Source organism: Pistacia vera, unplaced genomic scaffold, assembly GCF_008641045.1.
Source record: "Pistacia vera cultivar Batoury unplaced genomic scaffold, PisVer_v2 Contig456, whole genome shotgun sequence".
In the NCBI taxonomy this organism is placed as follows: Eukaryota; Viridiplantae; Streptophyta; class Magnoliopsida; order Sapindales; family Anacardiaceae; genus Pistacia; species Pistacia vera.
The window spans coordinates 88205-98797 of record NW_022196286.1 but is presented as its reverse complement, the minus strand read 5'-3'; the positions used below and the strand labels follow the sequence as shown (position 1 = coordinate 98797).

At 34.5% G+C, this 10593-nt stretch overlaps 2 protein-coding genes across 3 annotated transcripts; both read right to left on the bottom strand.

Annotated features, from left to right (window-relative positions):
• Positions 1-1059: 1059 nt before the first annotated feature.
• LOC116144799 lies at positions 1060-2882 on the bottom strand. The gene is made up of 4 exons (XM_031430230.1): positions 2639-2882; positions 2431-2546; positions 1887-2291; positions 1060-1378 (listed from the first exon to the last, which is right to left on the bottom strand). The coding sequence occupies exons 1-4, from the start codon at positions 2778-2780 to the stop codon at positions 1316-1318; spliced, it is 726 nt and encodes a 241-aa protein (XP_031286090.1). The 5' UTR covers positions 2781-2882; the 3' UTR covers positions 1060-1315.
• Positions 2883-5730: 2848 nt separating this feature from the next.
• LOC116144793 (G-box-binding factor 4-like) lies at positions 5731-10511 on the bottom strand. 2 transcript variants are annotated; one of them, XM_031430223.1, is made up of 4 exons: positions 9630-10511; positions 9486-9557; positions 7618-7647; positions 5731-6430 (listed from the first exon to the last, which is right to left on the bottom strand). In XM_031430223.1, the coding sequence occupies exons 1-2, from the start codon at positions 10375-10377 to the stop codon at positions 9505-9507; spliced, it is 801 nt and encodes a 266-aa protein (XP_031286083.1). In that variant the 5' UTR covers positions 10378-10511; the 3' UTR covers positions 5731-6430; positions 7618-7647; positions 9486-9504. The 2 variants fall into 2 exon arrangements, with proteins under 2 accessions (XP_031286083.1, XP_031286081.1); XM_031430221.1 differs by having other exon boundaries at positions 5753-6430; positions 9640-10511.
• Between the last annotated feature and the right edge of the window lie 82 nt (positions 10512-10593).

Genomic DNA, 10593 nt, shown 5'->3' with positions numbered 1-10593 from the left:
ATGCTTTTTACATTATATACCAAGTGTCACGAGTTAAACGGTTACCAACTATTCAAAAGATTAGCTTATTAAACTTAGAGGTGTGCAAAAAAAAACCGTTAACTGAACCGAACGCGCTAACTGAACTGAACTAATCTCGAATTTTCGGGTATTTATTATCTGATACCCGAATTTTCGGTTCGGGTATTTATTTTAAGATAACCGGGTACCCGGTACCCAATTTATTAAGAAATAAAAAAAATAAAAAACCTAGTTTTTAAACTTATTTTCCTTTAACTTTCAAAGAGCAAAAAGCAAAAGCCTCAAATCTTAAGTATTTAAGTTATTAAATTAAAAGTTGATTTAGTTTATGGAAAGAATTGTATTCACAAATTGAAATTTGAAATGTAAAAAATTAAAATTCATGCAAAGTTATGCAAATTCGGGTACCCCTAAAAGCGGTTCGGTTTGTGGGTACCCTTTTAGGGGCACCCGAATATTCGGGGAAAACCGGTTTAGGACAGCCCTAATTAAACTATATTGTTTACTTGCCTTTGTAAGCCCATGTTATTATCTCACATAATCACATTGAATAGACATGGTTTATATCTTAGGCTTATAAAGACATGAAAATAGTTATCCTCACCTAATAGTCTAATCATTTGGGTAACATGTAAACACGCGACGGTGACACAAGCGATTTTTAACTTGAATTGCACAAGTCTAGTTGCTAATAAGCTCACAGACTGGAAGTACCATAGATTTTTTCCCCCGGATGAATAAGGAGAATTTGAATCCATAAAACTATGGCTTAGAATTATGCCATGAGATCTTAGTACTACAATTTGGAGTTTAAAGTTTCTGAAAGGGATACTCAATCTTTATAACATTGAACGTGAAATAAAATATGACCAAATATTATAAAATTTTATATTATTAAGTAGTATATTGGATTAAAATTTTGGGAAATGCCCAACAGGTCAAAGGTCTTGGGAATTCAAAATGACATCAATGGTCCAATTAAGAAAAGCAGGCAAAGAGAAAGAGGTGGGGATAAAGAGGAAAAAAAAAGAAAAAGTATGCAATCAATGGCATGGTAAAACCAAATCAAATCAAAACCAAAGATCAGAAAGAAAGCATCAATCACCAATTCACCATACATACTGCAATATGGTGAATTAAATATAACAATAATAATAATCATCACTCTTAAAGCTACTTTACTTTCCCTTGGTAACCAAAACTAACTTAAGCCTGCTACTACTGCTGCTAGCTACTACATAATTGTTTAATTGCCTTTATACAAATGCCCACAATTTTCTGTCTCACCTCTTTTTTACAGCATCAGGAAAACTACAGAAAATGTGACCATTTGACCTGCAAGAAACCCCACCACCACCTGCATTTTCCACCCAACCAAACAAACATTATCAAAAACAACTCCCAATCAACTGTCCATCAAACCATCCCCACCCCACTACATTTGTCCACTTTTAAGTTTCAACATGTACCAAATAAATTGAGAGTTCAAATTATACAAGTTTACTTCAAGTACAACCCTTCATTTTGACACACTTTCTTACTTAAAAGAGAAATATTTCAAATTAAAAAAAAAATTCATTCATCTACATAAATATATTGAGATTCTCATGTGAGATTTTTCTAAACAGCATTCCTGAGGCGAGAAATGCGTTAAAACACAAAATTTCAGTAACAATTGAAAAAATTCTTTTAATACATTCCTCGCAAACAAATTACATATAAATATCATTAGATTCAAAACTAGCACAAACATATTTTCTGAAAGCATGATAACTGTCACAAACTTTGAGATATGTAAAATGTTTTGACAAATGTTTGTGCCTTTTCTTTTTTTTAGTGTAAAATTATGAACTAACTGAATGTACCTGTCTGTATTGGCCAGAAGTTGGCACAGGTTTTATAGTAGCGGAATCCACTTCACCAGTAGGCAAAGGAACGGCAGGGTTACTGTTAATAAACGGCATGCCGCCTCCTTTAACCGGCACCAAAGACGGCACGGTCACAGGAGCAGTAGCGTCACCACTCAACGGTGCTGGACCTGGAGAAGCAGCGTCTTGGCGGGGGCGGAAAGGCCATGGATATGCAGGAGAAGACGAAACAACACCGCCTGAAACCGGTGCCGGAGCCTCCATTGGCGGGTGCTGTGGAGAAACAGTGCTTGCATTATGTGGTAATGAAACCTCTATGGAGAGCTTTTGGGAGGCTTGGCACGTTTTGAAAGAGCCATTGTTGAAGGTGAAGTAGAAGAAACCAGGGCGTGAAGGATGCCACTTTATAATTTTCATTGTAGAAATAAATTATATGAAATGTTAGAGTTCAAAACAAAGATTTTTAAGCCAATTCTTGAGTACCCATTAAAGAAAAGAAAAGGAAAAAAAAAAAAAAAAACGAGATTTTTGAGTCATTTACCGTGTAAGAGGTGGACTTGGGCTTGGTGAGAAGAGTAGCTTGAGTGAAATTGCAGATATTAAAGGCATTCTTGTTCTTGAAAATGTAGAGGTTGTAGTTATACTTGTGTTTGAAGACTGAAAGGAGGAGTGAAAATGGAAGCAAGTTATATAAGCTGGCAGCAAAAAACAAACAAAACATGAAAAACAAAAACAAAAAAACTACTTACTGATGGAGTCTCCCACATGAACAGTTGGGTTCTTCCACTCTGAAACACCATCAACAAGAATGGTGGTGGAATGAGAAGGTTGAGAGAAGAGAAAGAGAAAAGAGAGGAAGAAGAAGAGAAGGAAGGATGAGATCTTCTTCATGAAGTGAAGTGAGTTTCAGGGTGTGAGTGTAGTTTTAGTGAGGTGAAAAAGATGAAGAAGGATGAATGATATGATTAGATTTCAAGGGGTTTAAGACCTTTGTAACTTTTATCTCTCTGGCAGGCAACTGGGTCACAGAGAAAGAAAAAAAGGTTTTTGCACATTAAAGAAAAAGAAAAGAGAATTTTGAGAAATGTGCATGCATAACAACAATAATGTGACCATTCCCATACAATTTACCTTCACATTTTGACATTATTTATTGAATAAAAATTCTTGCACATATTTGTATTTTCTTATAATCTAATCCTTTTATAATTTAAGCACTGAAATAACCGGTGATATATCTATATAATTGAAACATTTTTACTCAAAATGCATAAAATGAGTGAGTCGTGATGACATTTATGTTGTAAAAAAATATTATATATTATATGAGGTTTAGTCGAATCTCAAATCTTATGAGTACTCCAACTATCATAAGATTTGAGATTCAACTTTTCTCATAAACATCTACATAATTAAAGGTGATTATTTATCGCTTCTTAAAGATAATAGAATTCAAACTCTTTCATAAGAACCTACATTGTTTACCACTTCCCAAAAATTGTTGAGCTTAGTGGGGCTCCAATTTAATTTCGAACTCGAGTTTGCTTCCCGAAAACTATTGGGTTTAGCAGGGGTTCAACCTCCTTCACAAGCACTTATATGGTAAAAAGACATTGTTTACCGTTTCTTAAATATTATAAGGTTTGACGGGAGCTTTAATTTGGAATTCGCTTTTACAAAATAAATCCGAGGAATTTGAATTATAAAAAAAAAAAAAATTGTTTATGTTTACATGGGTGAAAAGTAGTGGGGAGAAAAAGTGTACTGTAGAAGATGTCAGAAGTGCTTGGGTAGTTGGCTTGGCATGCAAGGTTTAGAATATGGAAGACAGAGATGGAAGTGGGAGTTTTATTATTGTTTATAAACAGTAAAAGTTGGAATGATTTTGTTTGTGGAAAAACAAACCTCTCAACTTTAAAAAAGGTTAGATAATGAGATGAAATGAAATAATTTTAAATGAAAAGTAAAGAGGAATTGAATTGAATTGGGTCATCACTGTAAAAAAATGACGGGGATTATTATTCTAAAATGATTAGCTTTGTGATTATTATATTTATAAATCTGCATGCAGTCTTTATATACAATAGCAAATATTTATATAAATATTTGTTTCTGGGGAGGTGGGAATCTAATTTTCTTTTCTTTTACCAAGTCTTCAGCTTTTCTTTACTTTCTTTATTGCTTTGTTTAACGTAATGGTGCTCATAGTTTGATGCTTTTTGAGGGAATAAAATCTGACTTTTACTGTGAGATGAGGAAACATTTCTGATATATGCAATTTGGAAACCAGAAACATGTCCATATTACAGACAAATTCAATGCAGAAACACTTGCCAATTTGTGTACTCTGGAGAATTAACTAATAATATATGCAGCTTCTATTAGTTGTTTGTTTATAGAGCAACTTCATTTAACATTCCTACATTTCCAAAATCTTGTGTTTTTATGATTTTAATGTATGTTTTTATGACGCACATTAAGACGAATATTCACCAGATTCTTACACTGTAAAAGTTTTGCAGGCGAGATGAAAAGAACAAAAGGCTTTGGTCATGGAAATGTTGAAAACTACAAGGCAGGATATACTATTTTGAAATTTTTTATTTTTTTTATATAACCTAGGTGTCTCACAGTTTAGGTCAGTATACACGTATCTCTACTAATCTCTAGATCTATTGAATATTCTACAAACGAACACGTCAACTAAAAGAGCTAAATAAATCATTAATATAGTAAATAACTACTTTGTGAGACTTAAACACAAGACTTCTATATATCCCATCTAGATAACTCAATTTGACCACAAGGCTAGTGGTTACTATCTTTAAAATTTTAACCAAGTCAAAGTGTTAAAATGATTTAATTGCTTTATGTGGCCAAGAGAAGTGCTCTCTCAAAAGAGTAAAACTCTCTTTCATGCCACATAAAATTTTCTTTATTAATTTTCCCAATAGAAAGACATGATTTTTATGTAAAAAGTTGTGCAGAAACAGAAGAGGACATGAAAACAATCACAAAGAGTGTAAATAATTTTGTCAAAGAAATTCTAGTGTTGGAAGTGGGGGAGCTTGGACAAATAATATTTTAACAAAAGGAATGAATTATAGATTGACAAAGACAAGATTAAAAGGAAAATAAGAACAAGAACAAAAGGGTTTTGGGAAAATGACATAAAGTTACTTAAGATACTACAAGATTTTCCCCAGTATTAAAGAAAAAAAACACAACACTTCAATTCAGCTTCCCTCCAATTTTTGTTTGTTTCCTTCAACCTTATCATATTGGTTCCATGAACATATATTAAATAAAAAAAACAATTCCAGAGTTTATTTGAAAGAACAATTACAAGTAAAATTGCCCCGGGTACTTATTTTAAAGTGTTTCTTTGTAAAAGAAAAATTTTAAGAATTTTTAAACTTGTGGGTATGGGGCAAGAGCTTTAATACAAATTGCAACTTTCGATGCGGGTGCAGCCAACTTCTGCTGAAAATGTAAAAACAAGGACTAAAAGACAATGGGATCGAGAGTAACAAAAGTGCTTTTAAAAAAAGCATATACAAAAGAGGCCAAGAAGAAGACGATAAAAGTGTTTATAATTAAATTATCAAAAGCAGTTGCATAGGACTAGGAGGACAAAACATGAGCACCTGCACGTGGAGGTTGCATCAACTGTTAATTCACATGGATGATGGATCTATATTTGATTTAGCTATTTTATCCCAAGTATTGTTGCCGGAAAACTCTCCCATTCTCAATTATCTCTATATGAAGGTATATAAGAAACTAAAATCAATCACATAATTGCAGAGAAAGGAATCAAACCAATCTGAATTCAGAAAACTTGAAAAAGATACAGATTCATATTGAACTAGAAAATAAATATACATTGGCAGATAATTGCGTCCATCGCCTGATGAAAATCAGGTTTTCCGAGGTCAATCGCTTTATTCACATGTTAGAAACAGCAATATTACATATGACATCCCAAGGAAATGGCATAAATTTGTCACCGACTAATTTACCAGAAAATTCACAAAGCAAGGAATTTTCACCAATCTATATCGTGTTAAAGAGCTGACATTGCTCGTCGACCCATAAATACAGTTTACTAATCCAGAATCTTCTGTTTCTCAAAACATAAAGGCAATTTGAAGAAACAAGTTCTGCATAGCAACACCCCCTAACTACATAAATCTACTTACTCGATCTACATTATCTCACTTGGTGAAAGTCTGTCTCTCTCTCTTTTAATAGTAAGGAATTTTCAATTACTTAAAGAGGACAGAATCTATTTTCATCTTTTGTATTAACAATCAATTCTACTGCTCTCAAACGATCATCTGGTTGAAATAACTACTTTTAAAATAAAGATATTTCACCAAAATGATGTTGGTGCCATGCTTCATCCCTATGTCAGAGAAAGGTGTTTGTTTTGCATTACGCTCAAAACAAAACATAACCTACCACTCCATTGAGCGAACCCTCCGAAGAGTACGTGGTTGTCTTTGCTTCTCAACAATTGGAACCACTTTTTCCATGAGCTGCAGGAAAAATCAACAACTAAATCAGAAAAAGAGTAACTCACTTTACTAGGTCCTACTTATTTAATGCCCCACACTATCCTGTTCCTCGTCTGTTCTCAGTAAGACATATGATAAAAATAAACCAACCACTGAAGGTCAAATCATAAATGAAGTAAAACATTAAATCAGTTTTCTTCACATCGGCTCTTCTTATAGTTTCTGATGAATGAAGTAACTAACTAGTAAATTTTACAGAAAAAACCATGCAGACATAATTCCCTTATGCACAATAAGATGTTGAGGTATGACACACACTCGAGAATAAAATTGTACCCCACCACCTTTAGTAGTCAGGGACCGCCAAGAAGACTTTTACAGACCCAAGAAGATTTAAACCTCTTAACCCCTGGGTTATAAGCCAGGGGCCATTCATTCGATCAATCCCTTGCGGTTATCAAGGTTTAACAATCATCAACATCCAAACATATGACAACAGTTACATGTTCAACAATTTATTCATACAATCAAATATGAATATTGAAGACCCATGGTCCCGAAGGTCAGATTATATAAAAGCAAAATGCTTCCAAAAATGTTCTAACTAGCTTCATGAGTACTGGATTAGAGATAATGATAAAATTTGACAATGTAACTTTTGAATGTTGTGTATTGTAGATAGGGCTTTGCAAGAGAACATGTTGCATCAAACCTAACCCAACCTAACCTATCTGGCTTTCTACAGTTCCATGTTCATGCAATTTAAAACTCATTTATATTTGATTCAGTTCAGCCTTTAGAGATATATCATAACTCAAAACCCAAACTGAATGAATTATGTATATATACTATTACAAAATTAGAAAAGATTAGAAAAGATTATACTTTATATATTGTAATAGTCATTTATGTTTAAGTTACAAATTAATTATTTTCATTTTAAAAAGTGATTGAAATCATAATGACTACAAGCTATGTAGCAAATTAAGATTGTCTAAAGTGTGTATGCTAACAAACAAAGCTATCATTCTCAACACATAATTATGCTTGTCCTTTACTACAAATATACTAGCAAACCTGAATATAGCTCAGGTGTAGGTATTTCCATGTTTTATGCTTGAATTACTCCACCATTAACCTGACAATTATCTCCTCATACCAAAATGCAATGATTGGCCATTTTTTGAAGAAGAGGATAAAAACTTTACCTGCTTATACCTTTCCTTGGTCCTCTCAGCCTGCACATGAAAAAATTTGGTCAGTCAAGAATAAGAAAAATCCAAGTTGACAACACGACTTGAAGAAAACTGACTCAGAAGGCACGGTCCTAACCATCAATTGGTAAACTAATACAACTTGAACAAATAACAAACAGATTTCAGTTCACATATACATCATAAACCTAGCTATCATATAAGCAAATTGGACAAAAGTAGAAATCAAAACCACATGGCACCAACCAAACAATACAGTACAAATATATACAAGTTCAATATAACCACATTTTGGACAACAATAGAATCAGTAATAATTCACCTACCAACCTACACAGGTTATAATAAATATTTTCATAGCATAAATCAGATGCAGAAGCATATTAATAATGAATACAAAATGTTATAACAAAGCTAAAAATTATCTAAGGCTCTTGTGGCTACTCTCATTGAGACGTTATGAATCAATAAAGAGGACGGAGGTTGTAACAGTATAACAAAGAGAATGACAACAGTAACAAGTGATCCTGAGATATGCTATACGTCATCCATTTTCTTGACCTTTTTTATTCCCAATTCACCCTAACTAAATCCATCATCAATAATCAGACTACTAATCTATAACACCTGGTCTTCCCTCCAACTTATTGATGAACACCTCTGTATACACCATAAACACTAGGGGAAGAGTCGTGTAACATAAATACACACTTTTTTTTTTGGAAGCAGTGCCATAATCATAATCACATGTTCTAATTTGAAAAGTCTATAAAAATCCATACAAACTTAGGAAATCAAAACCAAGAGTGCATCAACAAAGCCAACAGAAAACAGGTGCATTGAATTGGCTCCTTGGACCATCTAATTAGGTAAGGCTAAAATTTTTTATATCTAGTTAATTGACGAAGTTTGAGAGAGTCAAAGGATTTATATTTCAACTTTCGGTTAGGGACCAAAAGTCTTAGCAAAAGAACAGAGCATAATGAAGAAACACAGTTTTTGATGTTGTTATGACATTGTCACAGTTGTGGTGCAAACCAACTAATCCAATATGCATTAAAACAATCAGGTTTAGTTCTCCAAGAAAAGGTTAATGAACTGTATCAGTTAATATTTCATAGCTGTAAAGAGATTCTTAACATGTGTCATCTGTAACTAACTTACTAACATAACAGAAATTGATCAGAAGAGTCAAGGCACGCCTAACGATAAATGGAACTGGGATCGAGGGGATAAAGAACATGAAATTAAGAGATTATAAGGGAAAAACATTATTTCTTGATTGTAAAAGACCAAATTACTTAAACTTAAGGCATATGGATACATTTGTGTTTCATAACTTGACCAAATTATCCACATAGAATAAAAGATATGACAATGTTGCAGAAGAAACACAAATGAGTAATGTTTGATATCCGCTTTTAGTGTATCGTCTCATTCTTTCATCCCAAACAAACTAAATAAAATTATACGCATATGCACAAAGATCTAAAACAAATGTTCTTATTCTGCACAATATCAGGCACCTAAACATAATTGTGCTCACACAGCAAAATAACATTCAACTGATAACTAAAAAATAACACTATTCAAAAACATAAAATCTGCTAAACTGCCTGCTAGATAATCATAAATCACTGATTAATCTTGTTCACTTCCTCCAGTGAACAATGATAATTTCTTAAAATGGGTTGCCTCATCTTGAAAACAGAGAATAACATAACCAAATAACCAAAGCATAAGATCCTTAGACACTATAACTGGCACCAATATCAAATATACAGCATAGAAAGTTGCTAAAAGCACTATTAACTAAACAATTATCCTTGAAAAAAAAAAAACCATTCTACTAGTAGAATTACCTTCTCTTTCAACAGCCGTTCATTCTCCTCCTCCAGCCTCACTGCCAAGGATTCCAATTCCACTTGATAGGCCTGCAAAAAGATATAAACAAATAAAATTAAATTAAATTTCCTAAACAAAAAATTCATTTCCACAAAAAGCACCTTCTTCAACCTGCTTCCTTTCCCTAGACCTTGCAGCGGACTCACGATTCTTGATCATCCTCCTCTGACGCTGCTGCGCTGCCTTATCCAATGGCTCCAACATCACTCTCCCTCTCTTCGCTCTCCCTCCACTCATTCCACCACCACTACCAATCACTTCCACTCCATTTCCGAAGCCCACAATCGCACCTTCCACTTGAAAGGGACTCGGTGGTGGGGCCGAATCAAACGCATAGATCCCACCACTCAACCGCTCGGTAATCGGTAACTTCACGTCGACCTCAGATCCACCTTCCTCATCCACGTCATCGACAGCTCCAGCCTTCACCAAAAAATCCTCCAACGTCATCATCTCGTCCGCTGCCTCCTCCTTCATCTCCTTCTTCTCCCCCGACACGATCTCTCTCCACACATCATCCACACTCTTCCCCAAACTCATAGAAACGATACCGTTCTGCTCCTCACTCTGATTATGATTACCATTATTATCACCAATATTATGATCGTTCGTCTCGATCAACGTGATCTGCGCGTCGAGCAGAGTTGCGTCCGTCGTTGTCGACACCGCTGTCGAGTTGTACACGTCGCGGAGAATTCCGTCCACCGTCATGGCTGAAGGGAGCGTCTGCTGTTGCGGTAGTTGTAGTTGTTGTTGCTGAGCCGGTGGTTTAATGGAAGAAGAAGAGGAACGTTTGGAGAGATCCGAATTTTGCGAATTAGTAGATTTCATGACTTTAGAGGACGCCATTTCAGGGGTCCTCTACTGAGAGATTCTCTAGATTTCTCTCTCTTTGGAATCGGCTTCTTCACTGTGTTTAGTTTAATTAAAACGATAAAAATGTTCTTTTTAGGGTTTGGGAATTTGGGAATTTGTTAAGGGGTTTCTAGTTTGTTATTCTGTTGGGATTGGGATCAGGGTCCCAGGGAGAATTGACTCTGACTGATGACTCAGCGAGTGAGTGAG